Below are 22,767 nucleotides of genomic sequence, written 5' to 3'. Positions count from 1 at the left end.
AGTTAATTTACATTTGCCTAAACAAGAGATGACATGTTGTTTCCTAAACCATACTTCAGTTTAATCAAAGGACTACAATGTTGGCTGTTACCACATCTGGGGAGTATTCAGAATATTCCAGGAGCTTCCTAAAAGGAGCAGGGCCATTTTGCTCAATTCATTACTGCATAGTGCTACAGAGTCTGAGTGGATTTACTGGCCCACCAAAAGGGATACATTGAGACTGTTTCAGCTGTAGTTACCACACAAAAGGGACGTTCCTTGGTTGTTTCATCCTTGAATCTTGAGTTTGCTAATTTCCCTCTCCTAAAAATAATTACATTTTATTTCAAATAAAATCTATGGATAAAACCTGGATTGCTTATTCATTTAATAACTTTCACCTTCACAGGGCATCAGGTACTGTTTATACAGCACTAGATATTGCAACAGGACAAGAGGTGAGTGCTAACATTCAATCCTGATTTTTTATTGTACTTTAATTCATATTGATCACATTTCTTCTTTGATAGCATATGCCTGACAAAATGGGCGGCACTGGGTTGACATGGGAATCTGTTTCATAGATGTCCAAAGTGTCTGAAGTGGATAGTTTACTCGTGATTGACCAGAGAAAAGGGTGAATGGGTTTGTGGCACTGAGAAAGAGCCTCGTAAGATAAAGAATTTGTATGCCTTACATGGATGTGTGCGTTTAATGACTGTAACTCATTCGTGCATTTTAATCATCATCCAGGTGGCCATAAAGCAGATGAACCTTCAACAGCAGCCCAAAAAGGAATTAATTATTAATGAAATTCTGGTCATGAGGGAAAATAAAAACCCCAATATTGTTAATTATTTAGATAGGTAAGTGGTTTCCCTCATTATGTACTTGTTTTCTTTTCTTGACAAATTATTTAGCATCTGTTCATTTAGCATCCTTTCTACAAATGCTTCTCAAATGCTAGAAAAACTCTAGAAAAACTCTCAAAAGTGACAAAATGGTAGAGTATCACATCTGTCACTAAATTTGCACCCACTTCTCTTTGTCCACCCATCAAACAGTTGAAGACACATTTTATGGTCTTGCTTCTAAGCATGAGCAGTTTGTGTAATTTCCTTTTGAGCATCGTGACTCCGTGTTGGCAGGAAATAGACTACTGTGTATAGGGGAGAGCTGCGGCATTTTAAACATTTCATCAACTGTTTGGAGCCAGTGCAGTCTCTGGGTGTCTAAGTGAAGAAGGCTGGCTGTAATGGCCCTGCTTTAATGGGCACTTTGTGATTAACTGACAGTGAGGTCTAGGGAATTGAGACTTTAATCTCAAACCTTTTTCCTAGACCAGGTAATTAATGTCTCTTTCATCAGTGGTATTAGCAGTGGGTTATAAATAGGCATTTAAAGACAGTGCTAACTCTTCACTTGTGGTTAACATCTGTCTCATTCAATTTCAGTAAGTGTTTGTTTAGCACCACTGTGCTGTGTACTCTGGGGGGATATAAAGGAAGTAAGACTAGGTCTGCAACCTCAATGAGCTTAAAATCTTTGATTTCTTTGTTTTGTGCCAGGTAGACCAGTGGTAGAGAAAGAAGGGGGAGAAGGGGGATTAAAAAAAGGAAAGAAATTTTACAGTAGAAACCTGATTCATAAAGTACCATTTAGGGACTATCTGTAGCAGAGGGACTTCACTCTGCTTTTTTAATTTTGGCAAAATTGCATTTGTAAAAAATGTAGATTTCTACGATACTTTCTGTTACTGATCAGGTAGAGCCTATGAATTTTTATGTTTAATAGGCTCCCCAGGTGAATCTTATGGGCATTGCAGTTTGAGCACCACTGGATAGAAAGGCTTGCTTCATATTGATGTCAAACTTAGGGCAGGATGGGATCGTTGGGGTCACTCCATTTACCAAAATTTATCTCTTGATAAGTGGGGGCAAGGAGGGGAATAGAGACCCAATCATTCTGCTAATGTGCCTTCAGATGATTCCAGATGTTTTGAGTTTGCCCAAATTGTAGGGCTCTGGTGATCTTTCTCCCCGTGTTTGATCATCTGGGTGTGCTCCTCAATAGGTACCTAAAGAAAATGGGCATGTTGCCCCTGACTTCTACTAGAGGATTGAGACCTCAGCACAGTAAACCCATTGCAAACAGGAGTCTCTTTGATTCAGAAACTGCTTGAAAACAGCTCAGTAATTAATACAGTAGCATCAAAAACAATGCTGATCTGAATTATATAAGAGTCCCCACTTCCTTAGATCTGAGTCAAAGTCTTTTTAATTCTTTTCTTATAGCTACTTAGTGGGTGATGAACTATGGGTGGTCATGGAATACTTGGCTGGTGGTTCTTTGACTGATGTGGTCACCGAGACCTGTATGGATGAAGGACAGATAGCAGCTGTCTGCAGAGAGGTAAGAAAATAGAGCATTTCTAGCAACTGAGGACACTAAAACCAGCAATTCTTTTTCTCTGATTATTCAGCATGTGTAGAACATCAAAACAATGATCACACATCTTTTCTATGAAAAAAAAAAAATTGGAGAGCCTAACCTCAACTTAAATCCTTTCCTAAATGCACTTTCCTACTCCTCCCTTCCCAACCTGTTGTATATTCTGGTTATTTTGCTATGGATCTTTTGAGTTCTGCTATGCCATTCACAAGATGAATGCTCGGCCTGCATGTTGTAGTCTCCATGAACACAGAACACAGTAATGGTGGCACGGAAGTTTTTCCCGATTTGGGGGAGTTTTACACGCTAATGATTTTTTCCTGCACGTGCAACATGAGCCACATGAAATCCGAACCACTATAATCCCATTATTCTCTAGAAGGCAATTTAAGCAAGTTCCTCCCTCCGCCCAGGGGGCCTGAGTCTGCCTCTTTTCCAATACCGGTGTTGTATCTCTGGTTTCGAGTTAGACAGAGGACATGTTTTCTTTTTTTTTTTTTTTTTTTCAACATTTAAAAACACACTCGTCTTTGGAGTCTCATCTGGGGCATTACCCTCTACCCCATTCATTGTGGTGAGGTTGTCTCTAGGCACAAATAGGAGCTCTGACCCACTGCAACTTGAAAACCAATGGTAAGAACACAAAACCAAGTAATTTCAGCTAGTCTTTGCTTGTGTTTTATTTTAAATGGTTCACTCACCCCTTGCTTTCCTCCCATCTGCCTTTCCTCCTCCCCAAGGATGTACACATATCCACCGAACACACATATTTTCTATTCATGCAGTGAAGCAAGCTTATAATACTTCGGAGAATATTCTACCCTGAGTCTATGGTTTCCATGTTGCATGATGCAAAGCCATTTCCAAGCAAATAACTGTAGCCATTTCATAGCCTAGAAGTGGTCCCCAACTATGGCTATCCATCGAAGGTAGCTTGGGGCACTCATTTTAAAGCCAGGTTCCTGGGTCCCACTTCAGGCCTACTGAATTAAATACCATGGATGCAGAAGCATTGTACACCTGTATAAGACCAAGCTGAATCTGTACCTTCCAGATACCTAGGTCAAAGTGTGATTATTAATTGGTTAGTTTGGCTGTATAATGATTTAGTGCTATTTAGCACATCACCACCCTGCATGACCTATTCTGACTCAGAAGCTTTTATATTGTATCCTGCTAAGCTATAGCACTGATGTAAATGATAATGTAATTTCAAAATGATAATACAATAGTAATCTATTTTACTTGACAATGCAAAAGTATACCTTTGACCCAATTATATCTAGAAACGAAATGTAAATTGTTTTTAAATTCTTTTTGATATCATTAGAACTTGTTTTTCTGATTCAATAGTGCCTCCAAGCTTTGGATTTCTTACACTCAAACCAAGTGATCCATAGAGACATAAAGAGTGACAATATTCTTCTTGGGATGGATGGCTCTGTTAAATTGAGTAAGTATTTTGGTTCAGATGGTGTTTGAAAGAGTATTGGGGTGGGGGGAACTTCTGCTCATTTACTGTCTATCTTAAGAAGAAAATGGCTATTGGAAGTGATTAGTTTTAAGGCATTTAGAGTCCAGTTTGAAATAAAGAATTTTTTCAAACTCTGTGTTCCTGTAGATCATGGCCAGATTCTAAGGGGTTAACATTTCAGAATTTCTATGGACTTCCATCGGCTGGATGACAAATACCTAAATAGAAAACTGAAAGATTCTATATTGAAAGGAACAGTAATGGGGAGGGAACCAGACTGAGGTCTAGGGAAAATGACATCACAGTAATCAGTTATTTCAGACCCTTTTAAAATCAGGGCCACCGGAGAGATCACGTAATAATAGATATGAGCTAGGGAGTTATAGAAGCTCAGTGTCAAACAAAAGAAGGTACAGCCATATCTGAAAGTGATCTTTTGTTAGGAAGAATTAGGGGCTCCTGGCTGGCCCAGTCAGTTGAGTGTCTGGCTTGATTTCAGCTCAGGTCATGATCTCACGGTCATGGGATTGAGCTCCATGCTCAGCATGGAGCCTGCTTGGGATTTTCTCTCTCCCTCCCTCTCTGTCCCTCTCCTGCTCATGTTCTCTCTCTCTCTCTCTCTCTCTCTCTCAAGATAAATATACATTTTTTAAAAAAACAAGAAGAATTTGACTTGATTTTAACAGAATTTTCTTCTCTGCAGCTGATTTTGGGTTCTGCGCTCAGATCACCCCTGAGCAAAGTAAACGAAGCACTATGGTGGGAACCCCCTATTGGATGGCACCTGAGGTGGTGACTCGAAAAGCTTATGGTCCGAAAGTTGATATCTGGTCTCTGGGGATTATGGCAATCGAAATGGTAGAAGGTGAACCCCCTTACCTTAATGAAAATCCACTTAGGGTAAGTAAAAAGAAAACATAGATAATTCAGCCCCAGGAAAGGGGCCAAATGTCATTCCTTGTCTCCACCAAAAGTGCCCACAAATGGGCCCTTTCCTGAGAGAAGTGACACAGAAGCTCCAAGTTATACTTCGCAAAATCGTTATGAGCTCTTCTTAGTATCTCTTAAGGTGTCTCCGTGGTTTTTCCAAGTGCTTTGATATTAGGATTTCAAATGGCAGGGGTCTTTAAAATTCATTAGTACAGCTTTCTGCTGTTAAATAAAAGTATAGCTTTAAAAAAGTGAGATGTAAGAAGAAAAGTATTTTTTATCACATTTCATGGTTAAATGATCTATCTAGGAAATACTTGCTTTATAATTACTTTAACAAAGTGAATTAACGCATTTCCAGAATACCTATAATTTTTAAATTATATTAGATTTTGTCTCATTGTCAGTAATGATTTATTGAGCAGCAGCAGCAGCTGGGTGTGTATCGAATGGAACATGAGATAGACACAAGCACCAGCCTGGTGGAATCACAAACTTAATTAGACTGTCTAGTAGAAAATTAATGGAGATAGTTTGTGTTGGGTGACTCCGTTTGCTGCTACAGAAACAGGTTTGGTCCTTATGTGGTCTGGTTACCTTTGAAAAGAGAAAAGCTCTGTTTCATAGCCTAACACCACCATCTTTATGCAGAGATAAGCCGTGGATCATGAGAGTAAATGGCAAAGGAGTCAGAACAAAATACTCGCTCAGCACTGAAGTGAGCCAGTAGCTAGTTTTTTGTGTAGAGGCTAAGGGTGAGCCAGAAGCTGTGTTACATATTTAAAGGGCATCCTGCTTTTGAAAAAGGAAATGCAACAGATTCAAATTCTACTTAAAACACATGTAAATTGCCAGCACCAAAGGCATCCTGCATATTGTTTACACCATTACCACTGAGCCTAAAATTGAATATTGCCCTTAGAATAAAAAAATTGTCCTGGTAAATGGTTTGGTGTTTACACATTAACCTTATAAAATCCATATTCAAACCAAATATACATCGGTTTCTATACATGTAAAGCAACCTACAAACTACTTGTCTAGTTTTTACATTGAACCTTTTGTAGTTGGGAGCTGCATTCCCCTGTATGGAGACGGGGACAGTCTCCTCCTTGCCCCATTCTAATTTCTCTCTGGCACTTGGCCTCCTGTCCTAGTCCCTGCACTGATTAGAAAACAACAGATAGGAGCAAATGCCCTAATGAATGCTATGGGCTATTGCTCTGGTCTCATGAAACAATCTGGAAGTGAGATGTGCACATTGATTAGCTGCCTGCAGGGCTGAGTGGAAAGGAAGGGGCATTTTCCCACCGTTTGTGGGTCAGCCCTCCATGAATTTAATCAAGCCCACCCCTGACCTATGGACCAGCGCATCAGGATAATTACTTGGGCTTATCCTTATTCTTTAACCACCTTTGCCCATTAAGAAATAGCAGTGAAAGAACACATCAGGCCTCTTGTTTCCATGGATTTCCTCCTCTAAGTCTTCAGAGTTTGGAGGCACTAAACGGATTACGGCTATTTTGCTTTCTGCCTTCTAATGAGTAATTTACAACCTGCAAAATTTAAGGATTAAATAAATGGCACTGTAAAGCAACTGGTCTTGGTAATGCATTTATTACCTTCTTCAGTTCCCCAATTACAATTGATCACTCTTTAGCTAGGCTGTTAATTGTTAGAAAAAAGGAAACAAGTTTTAATCTTTATAGGCATCTTCCAGCCCAGGATTAGAACTCATAATGAACAGCTTGTCTCTTTTAGAATCCACAGCCTTGTAGCTAAACAAGTACTTGCAGATTAACAAGCCACCAGGTTCAGGAAGCCTACATTAAGGCCATAACAAAAAGACCTGTCAGAAAGACCACCCTGTTGAATTCCACTGATAAGGATTTAGTCTAACTTTTCTCATTTTCTCTGTGTGTGATCAACCTCCAATGACTCAATCAACAGGTCTGTATTGAGACAGCGCTCTCTCTCTCTCCTGATGTCACAAGTGCTTTTTGAATTTTGATTTTAAATATGTTGCCCTCGTGTTTGCTTAGAGAAAACATAATGTCTTGGGCTATATGCCCGTATTTGGGATTTGCATCATGTAGTCACCAAAACCATAGACAGATTGGAGAGGAAAAGACATAACATGAGCCTGTAAGAAACCTGTATTTTCTTGGATCCTGGAGACCAGGCTATGTGTGGGGAATTGCAAAATTGCAGAGCTTTGGGAGAGGTACAAAAGAGAGGTAGGTTAGTCCTTCTTTCTTTGAAATCCTTCCCGTACTACCACCCATCCACCGCTTTGGGCTTTGAGGAGAAAAGAAGGAAAAAAGTGGAAGGAAGACAGCATGGTAGAGGGTAACAGATCACTGTGACAATTTTGGCCCATGTAGTCATGAGGATCTGGGTGTGTCCTAGCTCCATAACCTAGAAGCTCTGTAACTTTCAGCAAGTCACTTAAAACTTTTGTAAACCTGTTTCCTTTACATAAAATAGGGATAATACCTGTCTTGAAGAGTTAGTGTAAAAACTGAATAAAGTAATGCATGTAAATCAGGTAGCACAGTGTCCAACTCATTGTAGGAAATCCATATGTATGTATTATGTGTGTGTAGAAAGAGAGAGAGAGATTATACAAATAGAAAAGTCAGAAAAGAGAAAGAGTGCTTTTTTATACATTCATAAAGGGAAATTGGATTCCCTACATGGGCAAAAACTTCACCTTCACTCTGGCTATACTGTGGTCCCTGCAAAGAGTAGAGGGTTTTGCAGAGCTCAGTAAAATTACAATGAACAGTTAACACAGGAGAGGTTAAAGGTGAAGACTGGGGCTATACGTTTGGGGGCTGCTTGCCTTTCACTGTGGTTTTGTGTGTATGTGTCTGTTGGGTCAGTTACAACTGAGCAAGCCCTTTGTGAGTGTTGCCACAACATATCGTTGATGCAAGGAATTACCTACTTTCCCCCCGCCACTAGTTATAAAGTAGTTGGGATTGTTTTAATGTAAATCACTCTGTACTAATTGACCTGATTTGCTCATAAAATGCCTTTTAAAGGTCATAGAGTTATTAATTATACTGATGTTATGAGATTGGTACCCTTGCAGGGACACAGAGAGGAGACAAGCTTCTTATCATCCCCCACTGCCTGAAGTCTTTGTGCTCAACATAATTGGCCTTGAACATGCTGTTCTATGACCCATGGACATTTTTAGTGCAGTCTCCAGTAATAAAGTGCCTCGTTCTTTCTGTTTGCCAAAGTGACAGGGGTTAAAATCAAACTTCCCATGGGAATGTGCCAGTCAGTGTTGGTGTTCTGCTCATCTCCCCAACTTTTTTGTTAATTGGAGATATGTGGTCTAAAACCTGTGGTTACAATGCCCCGATTCTAAATAAAGAGAGATGCTCATTTTCATAAAAGAAATCTTTGGTTTGTTTTCCTCAACCCCAAAAGAGCATCTCTGTATGAACTTTGCATTCACACATAATTGGGCTCTTCTTATCAATGGGTTTTGATGGAATTTGCCATTTGTGAAAAGTCCCAGTGACATCCAGTTGAAGTCCCTACTGGACTGTGGGCAGATCCCTTTTTTATCTCTAATTTTCCAAACCTTTATCCTAGTTGAAATGAGCCTTAAATGTTGTCTTTCTACCCTTGCTTTAAGCATCTGTGACACGATAGCAAACACTGGATATTTGGAAGACTGTTATTGGTATTAATAAGAGACGTCTGAATGCTAAAAAGAGTATATAATATAGGATGTGAACCACTGACCCTGTACCAGTGATCTACCCCATGGTTGTCCATTGGAATCACCTAATGAGTTTTAAGAACCAATGATGTCAGTTAGTCGGTGTGTCTGTTTTTGTGCCAATACCATACTGTCTTGATGATGACAGCTTTGTACTAGAGGCAAAAGTCTGGGATGGTGATGCCTCCCGTTTTGGTTTTCTTCTTCAATATTTCTTTGGCATTCGGGGTCTTTTGTAGTTCCATACAAATTTTAGGATAGTTTTTTCTAGTTTTGATAAGAATGCTGGTGCAATTTTGATTGGGATTGCATTGGATGTGTAGATTGCTTTGGGTAGTAATGATATTTTAACTATATTCTTCCGACCCATGAGCATGGAATGTTTTTCCATTTCTTTGTGTATTCTTCAATTTTCTTCATAAGTTTTCTATAGTTTTCATCATACAGATTTCCTAGCTCTTTGGCTGGGTTTATTCCTAGGTATTTTATGGTTTTATGTGCAATTGTGAATGGGATCAATTTTTTGATTTCTCTTTCTGTTGCTTCACTTGTGCTGTATAAAAATACAATTATTTCTGTGCGTTGATTTTGTACCCTGCAACTTTTGCTTAATTAATGGATCAGTTCTAGTAGGCTTCTGCTGGAGTCTGTCGGGCTTTCTATGTAGAGTATCATGTCGTCTGCAAAAAGTGAAAGTTTGCCTTCTTCTTTATCAATTCTTATGCCTCTTATTTCCTTTTGTTGTCTGATGGCTGATGCTAGGACTTCCAGCACTATGTTAAACAACAGTGGTGAGAGGGGACATCCCTGTCATGTTCCTGATCTCAGGGGGAAAGTTCTCAGTTTTTCCCCATTGAGGATGATGTTAGCTAAGGGCTTCTCATAGATGGCTTTGATGATGTTTAAGTAGATTCCTTCTATCCCGACTTTCTCTAGAGTCTTTATTAAGACGGGATGCTGTATTTTGTCAAATGCTTTTTCTGCGTCTATTGACAGGATCATATGGTTTTTATCTTTTCTTTTGTTGATGTGATGTATCACGTTGATTGATTTGCAAATATTGAACCAGACCTGTAACCCAGGAATGAATGCCACTTGATCTTGGTGTATAATTCTTTTTATGTGCTGTTGGATTCAATTTGCAAGTATCTTGTTGAGGATTTTTGCATCCGTATTCATCAAGGATATTGGCCTGTAGATCTCTTTTTTTGCTGGGTCTCTGTCTAGCTGGGGAATCAAAGTGATGCTGGCTTTGTAAAATGAATCCAGAAGTTTTCCTTCGATTTCTGTTTTTTGGAATAGCTTGAGAAGAATGGGTCTTAATTCTGTTTTAAATGTCTGGTAGAATTCCCCAGGGAAGCTATCTGGCCCAGGGCTCTTATTTGTTGGGAGATTTTTGATAACGGACTCAATTTCTTCACTAGTTATGGGTCTGTTCAGATTTTCTATCTGTTTCTGTGTGAATTTTGGTACTGAGTGTGTGTTTAGAAATTTGTCCATATCTTCTAAGTTGTCCAGTTTGTTGGCATATAATTTTTCATAGTATTCCCTGATAATTGCTTGTATTTCTGATGGGTTGGTTATAATCAATCCATTTTCATTCATGATTTTGTCTATTTGAGTGCTCTCTCTTTTCTTTTTGAGAAGCCTAGCTAGAGATTTGTCAATTTTGTTTATTTTTTTAAAAACCAACTCTTGGTTTCATTGATCTGTTCAACTGTTTTTTGGTTTCTATAGTGTTTATTTCTGCCATGATTTTTATTATTTATCTTCTCCTACTGGGTTTGGGGTGCTCTTGTTGCTCTCCCTCTAGTTCCTTTAGGTGTGCTGTTAGATTTTGTACTTGCATTTTTTCTAATTTCTTGAAATAGGCCTGGAGTGCAATGTACTTTCCTCTTAGGACTGCCTTTGCCACATCCCACAGAGGTTGGATTGTTGTATTTTCATTTGTTTCCATATATTTTTTAATTTCTTCTCTAATTGCCTGATTGTCCCATTCGTTTTTTAGTAGAGTGTTCTTTAACCTCCACGTTTCGGGAAGTTTTCTAGACTTCTTCCTGTGATTGATTTCAAGTTTTATAGCATTGTGATCTGAAAGTGTGCATGGCCATTGGTAGCAACATGGATGGAACTAGAGGGTGTTATGCTGAGCGAAGTAAGTCGGGCAGAGAAAGACAGATACCATATGTTTGCACATATAGGTGGATTAGGAGGAAGCTAATAGAGGACCATGAGGGAGAAGAAGGGGAAAAATAGTTGGGGAGAGGGAGGGAGGCAAACCATGAGAGACTCTTGAATGCTGAGAACAAACTGAGGGCTGATGGGGCTGGGGGAATTGGAAGGGGGGTGATGGGCATGGGGGAGGGCACTTGTGGGGATGAGCACTGGGTGTTATGTGGAAACCAACTTGACAATAAACTATTTAAGAAAAAAATAAATACGATAGTTTAGACCCCCTCCCCCCCCCCAAAAAAAATGATGTCAGCTTCCCACACCAAGGACTAAACCGAATCCAAAGCTCTGTGGCAGGCCCTTTATAGAACCCTATCTGAACTGGAAAACAATTCTTCACCAGCCCTCTTTGAGCATTATTGTTCAACCAGAAATGAGCATACTCTTATTCTGTCCACATTTCTCCGTTTCCTCTAATAGAAAAAAAAAAATACCATAACTCTGTCAGAGCCCTGTTGAAATCCTGATGCACTTTATGGCATTTTCTGATTTATCAGACCAGTGGCACTATTAGAAAAAGAAATGACCTTAGCTCAGCATATACACCCATGATATGCCATTTCTTTTTCAATTTTACTGCTCCTAAAAAATGGACTTTATCATGATGACGTGCTGTCTGCTGAGTACATAACATAATGGAGATAATAAAGCGATCAGTGTGACCACTCATGATTAATAGTGCATTACCTGGATGGCCAGAGCAAAGGGAGGGCACGAATCTAAAAACCAGACCTGTTGTGGACACTACGAGGATGACGAGGTTCTCTGTTCTCCCTTTCCCACACCTAAAGCACTGCACTATTGTCAGTTATCTTTATTCTTTATTACAGAACTAGGGAAGTTCTGGTTGGCTTGGATGTCTACAGAAGAGAGTTAAGAAGGAGAGAATCTCCAGCAACTAAAAAACAGCAGCTAAGGGCCAAAGTGCTTCTAGCTCCTCCAACCACTGGAACCTGTGTTGTGGATTGGAATGTCTGGGTTTGATGGCGCGTGCTCATTTGGAATTAAAGTCAGACATAAACTTCCTGAGTGCCAGAGAAGCAAGCATACTTTGCTAGCACTCAGTCAATATTGTTTTGAATGTATTTCAGGAAGAGCTGGGAACCTTCCCTTCTTTTTCCGTAAACCACCATGGAACAGCAAGGTTTACTGATGGTTTGTTGACACTCCTCCTACTCTAAAGGCAAACCTGTGCCTGAAAGGAGGGTCGAGTTGGGACCAACTGCAACTAAAATAATTATAGAACTGTAACAGGGTTTCTTTTTAATCAGGAAAAAAATATTGCCTGTCAAAGGATAGACAGCTCTTAAGAATCATTGGTTGTCAGGAATTTAGCATAGGAAAATGGGACCTAGCCATAGGAAAGCTGCAAGTCTCATTTAGATTGTAATTCAGAAGCAGACAGCTCAGACTGGTGAGTTATGACCCGGAAGACAGCCAAAGAAGAAATTGATTCCACAGCAAGCAAAACTCTGAGACTCTGACCAGGCAAAGAGGAGGGAAATAAAGATCAAATACCCAGTGACTGAGGACTTACTGTTGGCCAAGACTAATACACCCTTATCCCAATATCACCTTATCATTCCTCGGTATCTTTAAAGCATGACATGGGAATAAGCCAAGAATGCATATGCCTGTTGCCCTAATAGGTACCAGACCTATAACTAAGGACTTAAGTCCCTCAAAATTAGAGCCCATTCTAAATAGACAAATCATGGAGTATGCTGATGGGCATCTGTCTAGTGAAATGCCCACTGGCATGTTTTATCCTGTGGCATTTTAAATCTCTATTTTTGCCAATGAAAAATGACTTCACCAAGAAAATCGGGGTTTTCTTGATTACTATAGATCATTTCTAACCTTTGTCACCATTTTGAAATATACCTTTACCAACCTGGTTGTGACATTATTTTGGAAGACCCTTTGCATCCTGATAAAAGGATGCTCTGATATGTCTTACATGAGCCTCTCAGCAGAGGGAGTTTAGCTTGATGAAGGCAGTCTTAACCTCTGTAGCTGGGAGAGGCAAAGTGCTAACACTATGCCATGAACCACGCTGATCTTTTTGCTGCTTCTTGCTCCTTCCTTCCTTCCTTCCTTCCTTTCCTCCTTCCCTCCTTCCCTCCTTCCCTACCTTTCCCCCAGGCCTCCTCCTTCTCCTCAATTTCCTTCTCCTTCTGGCCCTCTTCCACCCTCTCTTCCTCTTCCACCTCCTCTTTCTGTAAGGAATTGCCCCAGTGCTTAGATGGCAAAATTCATCATCACTTTTCATCCAGGAGTGACCAATAAATGTGAGAAGATGAGACAAAGAGTTTTCTATTGTCTCTACCACCTGTATACATTATGTGAATTGAAGAGTGAATTATCTTCCCAGGTGCACCAGTCAGGAAGTCCATGACCTTGCACAGGTTACTTCTTGCTGGGCCTCCATCTCCTTGTCACTTCAAAGTGGAATTTGATAAGATTATTGGTTGCCAGTAGACTTCACAAGGCCCAAGAATTCTGTGGAGCTCCTTGGGCTTAAAGGGCACAAGGGGGAGGTCACATGGCTCTTGATTCCACCAGAACAGGTTCTTTTTAATTGGTTTTCTGTATTGGGCTTCCACACGAGTGTTACTTAAAGAAAAGGAGAAACTAATGATTCTCTTACTCTGATTCTGTGTTCTTAGGCTGTAGATAGGCTATAGCCGTCCCTGACTGCTGGAAGAGCCATGGTTTGGGTGTTTGTTGTCTTTAGGACTGCTTCCAGAGGAGTGACCTTCAGGAAGCAACTCGGAGGTGTCTCTCTCATTACCTCCTGACTAAATCTGTATCCCATAAAGAGGGAAGATCCCCCTTCTCCTACCAAGCAAAAATACTTGACCATGTTGAGAGTGAAAGAATGATGCATGTGAGGCCAGGCAGCCCTGCTCTGACAGGACTCTTGGGAAGAATCCTGGAAACAACACTGCAGTGACAGAGCTGCTATATGGATCCATAGGCTACACTCCGGGGCATGAAGGGAAGAATCATATGCTGTTGTGTATGGAGCCATTCAGCTAACCAATTGCTTACAAAGTAGGAGCCACAACCAGTTTATGTGAGCAACATAATGCATATTTCACAGATCATGCCACAGTCTGGCCATTTTGAACCCAATACAGTAATTTGGGTGAACAGCCCAGAACAATTAGTGAGTTAGTGCCTACCTCCTCTAATGTTCTGAAATGAAACATGAAAAAGGTGTAGTGTTCAATGCCACCTTAGAACCAGAAATCAGGTTCAGGCTGAAGAGAAAATGGAAGGTGAAAAAGTCAATATACTAAAACTACAAGCAGTGCTTTGAGAAATTGTATGCGAGAAGACCAGGGAGATAGGGCAATAGCAGAATGGGACCGAGGATCAGGTCCCCTTCCTTGGCTTCCCTAATTCTTTTTTTTTTTCTTTCATAGTTTATTGTCAAGTTGGTTTCCATATAACACCCAGTGCTCATCCCAACAAGTGCCCTCCCCCATGCCCATCACCCCCCATCCCCTCTCCCCTACCCCCTTCAGCCCTCAGTTTGTCCTCAGCATTCAAGGGTCTTTCATGGTTTGCCTTCCTTCCTCTCCCCCACTACTTTTCCCCTTCTTCTCCCCATGGTCCTCCGTTAAGTTTCTCCTGATCCACTTATAAGTGAAAACATATGGTATCTGTCCTTCTCTGCCTGACTTATTTCACTCAGCAAAACACCCTCCAGTTCCATCCACGTTGCTACACATGACCAGATTTCATTCTTTCTCATTGGCATGTAGTATTCCATTGTGTAAATACAACACATCTTCTTGATCCATTCGTCCGTTGATGGACACTTAGGCTCTTTCCATATTTTGGCTATTGTTGAGAGTGCTGCTATGAACATTGGGGTACATGTGCTCCTATGCCTCAGCATTTCTATATCCCTTGGGTAAATTCCTAGCAGTGCTATTACTGGATCATAGGGGAGTTCTATTTTTTTTTTTTTATTCTTTAGCCTCTACATTTCTCTTCCTCTGGGTTCCACTAGCCACCCTTCTATCCCCGTTGTCATTTGGCCCCTGTCCTTGCCCTGTGATCATCTGCTCCTTCTGCTTCCCCCCAGCTTTTCTCCTCTACCTCCTGCCCCATTTTGGTTTGCCTCTTCTCTGTGCCTGTGCCTACCCCTACCCCCACTTCCAGATCCCCTCTGGTTCTCAATCCCGGGTTGCCACTTGGGCTGCCCTGGGGTTTTGTCCTGAACACATGTAGCCTGCTCCATGTTTCTTTGACAAGCACTATTAATCCTGAGAGATTAGAACGAGCACACCATTGTTGGAGTCATCTGGTCTTTATTTTCTAGCAGTGGCCAGTCCTTTATTCTCAAAAGGAACACTCTAAAGCTAGACCGACACCTAATCGGTCAGTGGTACCTAATTACTTTTTGCCATCAACCTGTAAGGGGATCGATCTGTAATAGGTTCCTTTTGAATGACATTTTAAGGCTTAAATAACAACAAGCACCACCACCCTCAACCCCATGATGTAGTGACAGATGAGAACCACTATGGAAGACAGATAGGGAACAGAATTACACCATGTTGCTTATTCAGCAATCACTCTGGACTGTTGGGATAAATATGTCAATGTATGGAAGAAAATGTTAGTTATATTATAGTAATTTCTTATCGCACTTTTGGTCCCATTCATTTTCTTCTTAGAAGGAAACATCAGGGCCTTTCATGAAATCCATAAACACATCAGGGGCAGTAGTACACTCTGGCCTTTGACCTCTGAAATCCCAGGTCATGAGTAAACTAAGCCATGAGGTGTCAAGTCACTCATTGCCAAATCACTCTCATAAAACACTCAAAGGTAGTTGGAAAGCCTAAGATGATAAAGGAACCAGGACAGCAGGAGATTGCAGAGTACAGAGCTACTTATAAACTCTCAACATACATATAGACACTGGAGAATATAGTGTGAAACCCTCTAACTGGGGACCTGCCCTTTGTTCCCCATTTCCAAGCAAGTAGAGAATGATTGACCTCAAGTGGGTCCATTTCCTCTGTAAAGGTAGAGGTGAAGGTTTCAGTGTTCCTCATTCCTTTTAGATGTTTATTTTTAAGAGAGAGAGGGAAGGACAGAGTGAGAGGGATCTGAAGTGGGCTCTGTGCTGATAGAGAGCCTGATGCATGCTCAACTCAGGAACCGTGAGATCATGACCTGAGCCACAGTTAGACATTTAACCCACTGAGCCACCCAGGCACCTCAGTGTGCCTCATTTCTTGATGAGCCCTTGTTTGCTAGGAGAATTCCTACGTCAGAGATTGTTAACAGTGTGAGGTGGTATTTGCAGTGGTCAAAAGCAAGAATGCTGGACTCACACTCCCTCGATTCAAATATTGACTCCCTCATTGCTAATTGTGCAATACTGGACAAGCTATATTAGTCCCACAGGCCTCAGTTCCTTCATCTGTCCATTGGGGATCATAAGCAAGTCTATCTCAGTGGGTTGTTGTGTGAATTAAGTCACCAAATAGTAATCACTGAATAAATGTTAGCTATTAAGACTTTCTGTGGACCCAGTATTTATAGAGATGTTGAGACACAGATGAATAGCCCTCTTGGTATTAGAGTTCAGTTACATTGTTTTGTTAAATAGATTTTTATTGGATAGGTTGGGAGCCTTTCTACCATGTATAACATGATTTCCATGGGAAAATGTGTTTTGAGCCCCAGATACTCAACTTAGAAAGAAATGTTTGTACCACACCCTATCATCTTTGTAAATTGAGCCTTTATATCGGTGCCGGAGCCTTTCATGGTTACTAACACATTGCCATGTAAGTCCCCTGGTTTGCTTTCTAACGTCTTAATCTAAACTTTATAATGTGTTATAATGAACTGAAGTCACAAACTGAAGCTTTTTAATTAAATGGTTAGTCCTGTTGCAAAACTGCCTTAATGAAAATTTATTGGGCACATATGGATTGTTTTGAAGCCTCTTTGGAGAAATGTGGTAACTTCTAAGATGACTGCATTGATCTTTTTTAACCTAGGAAATTGCCAATGAGGTAAATTAAATTATTCCTTCAACTGGGTAGAGTAGTTTTCTCTGAGTACTTAGGAAAATTTTAGTTGCACGTCAGAGTCAGTGCAAACTCTGATGTTTGTGTGTTATTGCCAAGAGATTTTAGAATTATTATTGTTTTTAAAAAATTTCAACCATTTATTTTTTACAGACAGAGAGAGAGCATGAGCAGGAGAGGGGGTGAGAGAGAGGGAGACACAGAATCTGAAGCAGGCTCCAGGCTCTGAGCTATTTGTTAGCACAGAGCCCGACACAGGGCTTGAACTCACGAACTGCAAGATCATGACCTGAGCTGAAGTCAGATATTCAACCAACTGAGGCACCCGGATGCCCCAGGAGTTATTGTTTTTTAAAAATTTTTAAAGTTTATTTATTTTGAGAGAGAGTGCACGTGCATGCACACAAGTGGGGGAGTAAGAGAGAGAGGGGGGGCGGAGAGAGACAGAGAGAGAGACAGAGAGAGAGAGAGAGAGAGAGAGAATCCCAAGCAGGCTCCACACTGTAAGCAGAGCCCAACATGGGGCTTGAACCCATGAACTGAGAGATCAGGACTGGACCAGAAATCAAGAGTCGGCCACTTAACCGACTGTGCTACACAGGCACCCCTAGAGTTATTATTAAGAATTCCAGGACATTAGAAACTTCTAGTAAATATGTATATCACCATGAAGGAAGCCAGCATTTTATGCCCAAAGGTTGTCTTTCTAACATTACAAACAATTGGGGCGCCTGGGTGGCTCAGTGGGTTAAGGGTCTGGCTTCTGGTCAGGTCATGATCTTGCAGTTCATGGGTTCGAGCCCTGCGTCAGGCTCTGTGCTGACAGCTAGCTCAGAGCCTGGAGCCTGTTTCAGATTCTGTATCTCCCTCTCTCTCTGACCCTCCCCTGCTCATGCTGTCTCTGTCTCTGTCTCTCTCTCTCAGAAATAAATAAAAAACATTTAAAAAAATTTTAACATTACAAACAAGGTCAGTAGGTCATAGGGCCTGCATTGTCTCACCAGAGGAATCAAACAGACCTTGTTTAATGATATAGCAAAGGATTAATCAAGATTGCCTTCTCTGTTCAAGATCAATGAGAAAAGACTAAATTTCTGAGCTCTGTTTCAAGTTCCAGAGACCATCATCTTCTCCCCTTCCTCTCTGGGTTTGCCCATGCAGCAGATTACCATGTTGGGGCCATCCTTTTCCAGTTTTTGCTCCCTTTAATACCATCCCTTTCCATGCTCTGCTCACAGAGCTCTTCCTCCTCCCACACTGAGGAACCGGTCATCAGAAGTTACCACATGCCAGGCCTGTGTGACTCAGAAAAGGTGCTTTGGTCATTCTCTGTGTATCTTCTCATATGTTTAATAGTTTACTTAAGTCCTGAGCTTTAATACTTTGTGTATCCAAGTCTGTTTCAGTCCCAGCTCAGTTAGGTGTATTCATACATTTTGGCTCTTCTTTCATTCAGCAACGAACACATTTACTAGGCACCTGTTTAGGACCAGTTGCCATAAAATCCAGAGATGCTCATGACCGCTACCTTCACAGTCTAGGGAGGCAGGCCTGGAAACAAGCAGCAAGTATTCACAATACAGTTGGAAAATAGATGTGTGAACGAACAGTAGTGGTACCTCAAAGGAAGGAATGGCTAACTTGATCTGCAGGGTAACCAATTATCCCAGCTTGCTAGGCTTCAGTACTGAAATCCAGAACAGTCCGCAGAAAACCAAGGTGGCTGATTACCCTATCTGTCTGGGAGGGATGGAGAAGGCTTTAAGAGGAAATGCCATGTAAAATAGAGCTTCAGTGGCAACCAGAAGTTCACAATGTACTTATGGGAAATAGGGCTAGCATTTTAAGCAGATATTAAAGAGCATTTCTTATTCACAGTTCAGTGAACAAACTGGCTTGAAGGGTATGTGAGCTTTGGCCAATGTGTGTACATATGTGGGGGTGGGGGAAGAGGCTCTCAGGTAAGAAGAGAACAGACTGAGGACTGCAAAGGCCACAGAGGCCCAATCATGGAGGACCGTATATGCCATGCTAAGAAATCCTTACAGGATCCTGTGGACCAGTGGTTTTCAAATGACTGTAGCAAGCCCTTGGTTCAAAGGCAACCTTGCTTGGAAGCATAAAATAGAAAAAAAGAAATATTTCTCTGATTGAAACAGGTACATATGGTTGCAGACTTCTAGAGCTTTCACATGTATCTCTTGTCCCGCCTCTTTGGAAGACTATTTTGGGGAGTACAGTTTGAAAACCACATGTGTGGACCACAGGGGAGCCAACAAAGATTTTTTTCTAACAGCCAGCTCATTTTCTCTGAGTTTTCACTAGCTCAGATAAAACCAAAATGTGATCATTCATGCTGAGATCTATTTTCCACAATCTTTCTTCATGCAAAACTTGACTTCGTTAGGGGCGCTTGGGTAGCTCAGTCGGTTAGGCTGAGGCTCAGGTTAGACTTGGGCTCAGGTCATGATCTTGGCAGTTTTTGGGTTCAAGCCCCACATTGGGCTCTGTGCAGACAGGTCAGAGCCTAGAGCCTGCTTCGGATTCTGTGTTTCCCTCCCTCTCTCTGTTCCTCCCCCACTTGCACTCTGTCTCTGTCTCTCAAAAATAAACATTGAATTTTTTTTTTAAGTAAAAGGAAAAAGACCTGAATTTGTTAGTAAAACCCTTCTTGCTGTGATTGTTGTATTGGTTGCAACTGTATTTGTCTCCCATTAGCAGGGTAGTGGGTAGCAATTTTCTTTTTACAAAGACAGTACCCAGCTTACACATAGGACATGTTCCAAAAGTTCATTTTTAAGTTAATTATTTGGAACTCAGAGTTCATTTTCCCATAGAAGCAGCATTATGTGTAGTGAGTAGGTTCCCAGGCCATTCCACAAAGGCCAGTTTAGCCCATAATATAACTGAAAGTGTGGATTTTTGCAATGGAAATTAGTTGGATATAATACTGTTGCAATTAAAACGAAAACAATAGTTGAAAAAAAATCGTCTGGGTTTTTGTTTCCCTCAAGGGTTAGCACTTGATGAAAAGCAGATTTAATCCTAGGAAGACAAAGAGAAATACATGAGGATTTTTGTGTGAGGTTGGACGGCACAGCTTTGGAAATTTTTTTTTTTTAAATAATGTTTGGGATGGTTTTGTAAATAAGAAAAACAGTCATGTTCTTGTAGAAAATTTGGAAAGTTGAAAAATATGCTTGAAAAATTCAATCACCAGTAATCCTACCACCCAGAGAGAACATATTGGTGTGTTTCTTTTCAACCTTTTCCTGAAGATGTGTATTTTTTTAATCGAGCTAGCAGTTTTAACAGTGCATCCCGCATGAACTGCTGTGGAGTCTTTAAAAAGATATTTATAGAGGTGTCTGGATGGCTCAGTCACTTAAACCTACAACTTTCACTCAGGTCGTTATCTTGCAGTCCGTAGGTTCAAGCACCATCGGGATCTGTGCTGACAGCCTGGGGCCTGGAGCCTGCTTCGGATTCCGTGTCTCCCTCTCTCTCTGCCCCTCCTCTGATCGTGCACTCTCTGTCTCTCTGTCTCAAAAATAACATTAAAAACTGTTAATAAAATGATATTTATGAAGAAGTTTTTAAAACATCAGGGGCACCTGGGTGGCTCAGTTGGTTAAGCATCCGACTTCGGCTCAGGTCATGATCTCATGGTTTGTGGGTTTGAGCCCCGTGTCAGACTCTGTGCTGCCAGCTCAGAACCTGGAGCCTGCTTTAGATTCTGTGTCTTCCTCTCTCTCTGACCGTCCCCTGCTCACTCTTTGTCTCTCTGTCTCTCAAAAATAAATAAACGTTAAAAATTTAAAAAAAAATTCAAACAATATTTATGATCTCGTGTTTTGAACAAAAAGCAGTCTTTTACCTGGATTGGGGATGAGGGTGTGTAAGCAAATCAGCACTAATCAAAGTCAGGAGTCATCTCCTTAGGTTACTAACCAAGATCCCCAACCTTCAGTCCCACCTCCACCCCCACCCCCCACAACAGACACCAGAGTTCCTCCTTTTTGTAGAAATTCGGAAGAGGATGTGCATTCTCTTCTAAGAGTGGTAGAAGTTCATAGCACTGGCTCCTTATTCTGATTCTCCTTCAGATTCCTAAGCTTTCTTCTCCCTTTCTCTGTTTATCACTAATTCTAATGCTGCACAACCCTGATGAAGGTCATTTTGTAATTCATGAATAGAAAGAGGGGCACACATTTCCTGAGGTAATGAGGCATGGACTAAAGAGAGGTGAGAAGAATTTGGGCAGAACTGTATGTGTACTTGCAAGGAATGAGGATGCATGGAGGAGAATGCATTGAGCCACAGTGGCCAAAGAAAAGTAGGGAGATGAAACCATGTAGCATGCAGGTGGACCTAGGGAGGGTGGAAAGGGAGAAAAGAGAAGTGTGTGTGTGTGTGTGTGTGTGTGTGTGTGTGTGTGTGTGTGTGTTTAGGACCTGGCTTGGCTCACAGAGCAGAAAAAGACAAGCAAAGGACAGTGAGTGTGGTGGAATTGTGGCCAGCGGAAATAAGGTTTTAAGAGGAAGCAGCAAATTGTAATGTGCATGGTAAGCAATTTTCTTTGAATTAGGGAACAAGGATGGTTTGTGAGGACAGGTGCACTAATCATCCATGAACAAAAACACGCTGTTTGAACTCCATGTAATATATCTGCTGTGATCATGCACCATTTGATTTCAGCCCAGTTGATGATTTCCTAAAAGCAGTTGACAAAGACATCCCTTTTTCATACTTTTTTTTTTTTAGTCAAAACTAGATTTTGGCACAGAAGTCTCAATAACTGCCCCCCTGCGTTTGCTGTTAATCAGTGAAGGAATTGAAAATCAGAAAGCATTGAGGGGTGCGGGGAAACAAGGTGTGGGATTAGAGGGGATTGTATTTATATGTGAGGGTTTTTTTTTTTAATGTACTGAGATAAAAAAAACAAAGTTTCATTGCACTCTATACAAGCTTAGGGCATTTTAATTCTCCATCATCACCATGTAAGAGAATCTCACTCTATGGCATTCTATGGCTCTCATGTCTGGTGAACTTACAATTCAGAGATTCTGGGTTAAGGGGGCCACAAGTTCTTGGCTAGTGATTTGTAGTTTTGGCTGTAAACTGGAATGTCCTGGAGAGCTTAAAAAATTCCAGTGCCTGTTCCATCCCCAAAGATCTTCACTTAATTGGTTTGGGGGTGAGAACTGGGCATGGGGATATTTTTTAAATCTCCCCAGGTAACTCCCATGTGCAAACAAACTCTGGGACCCTCTAGTTTAGCCCATTGCTTTAATTGCCCACGTGGATTAAACCAGTTCTCAAAGTGTGGTCCTGGAACTAGCAGCTTCAGCATTTACAGGGAACTTGTTAGAATGCAGATTCTTTGGGTCCCTTTCCAGATTTACTGACTCAGAAACTGTGGGGGTGACCTAGGAGTTTGCTTTAACAAGCCTTCTAGGTGATTCTGATGCATGCTATAGGTTGACAGACATTGAATTAAACAGCCCTTCATAACCCTTTCTCATTTTTTAATGCTTATTTATTTATTTTGAGAGAGAGACAAAGAGCACAAGCAGGGGAGGGGCAGAGAGACAGGAAGAGAGCATGCCAAGCAGGCTCCATGCTATCAGCATATAGCCCAACTCGGGGCTCGATCCCATAAACCATGAGATCATGACCTGAGCTGAAATCAAGAGTTGGACGCTTATCCGACTGAGCTACCCAGGCAGCCCGCCCCCCCCTCCCCCCGCCGCAACCCTTTCTAAAGTACGCTTGTGGAGGTTTCTAGGCAGGACGAGAAATGTCTTTACCAGCTGATGAAAACTGATCCAGGAAAGGACTTTTTAAACAATTTTTTTAATGTTTATTTATGTTTGAGAGAGACAGAGCAT

At 41.1% G+C, this 22,767-nt stretch overlaps 1 protein-coding gene across 9 annotated transcripts in view; it reads left to right on the top strand.

The window, feature by feature from the left end:
- PAK3 (p21 (RAC1) activated kinase 3) overlaps positions 1–22,767 on the top strand; it is a 139,781-nt gene that overhangs the window by 104,729 nt on the left and 12,285 nt on the right. For all 9 annotated transcript variants that reach the window (XM_039247416.1, XM_039247413.1, XM_039247412.1 and 6 more), the window contains 5 exons: positions 392–440; positions 736–848; positions 2,277–2,394; positions 3,787–3,886; positions 4,611–4,807. In XM_039247416.1, the coding sequence (XP_039103347.1) occupies positions 392–440; positions 736–848; positions 2,277–2,394; positions 3,787–3,886; positions 4,611–4,807 (577 nt within the window). The remainder of the gene's footprint in view (positions 1–391; positions 441–735; positions 849–2,276; positions 2,395–3,786; positions 3,887–4,610; positions 4,808–22,767) is intronic.

Source organism: Hyaena hyaena, unplaced genomic scaffold, assembly GCF_003009895.1.
Source record: "Hyaena hyaena isolate Hyena2069 unplaced genomic scaffold, ASM300989v1 scaffold_297, whole genome shotgun sequence".
Classification (NCBI taxonomy): domain Eukaryota; kingdom Metazoa; phylum Chordata; class Mammalia; order Carnivora; family Hyaenidae; genus Hyaena; species Hyaena hyaena.
The sequence above is the reverse complement of the archived record's forward strand: the minus strand, read 5'-3'. Positions and strand labels throughout refer to the sequence as shown.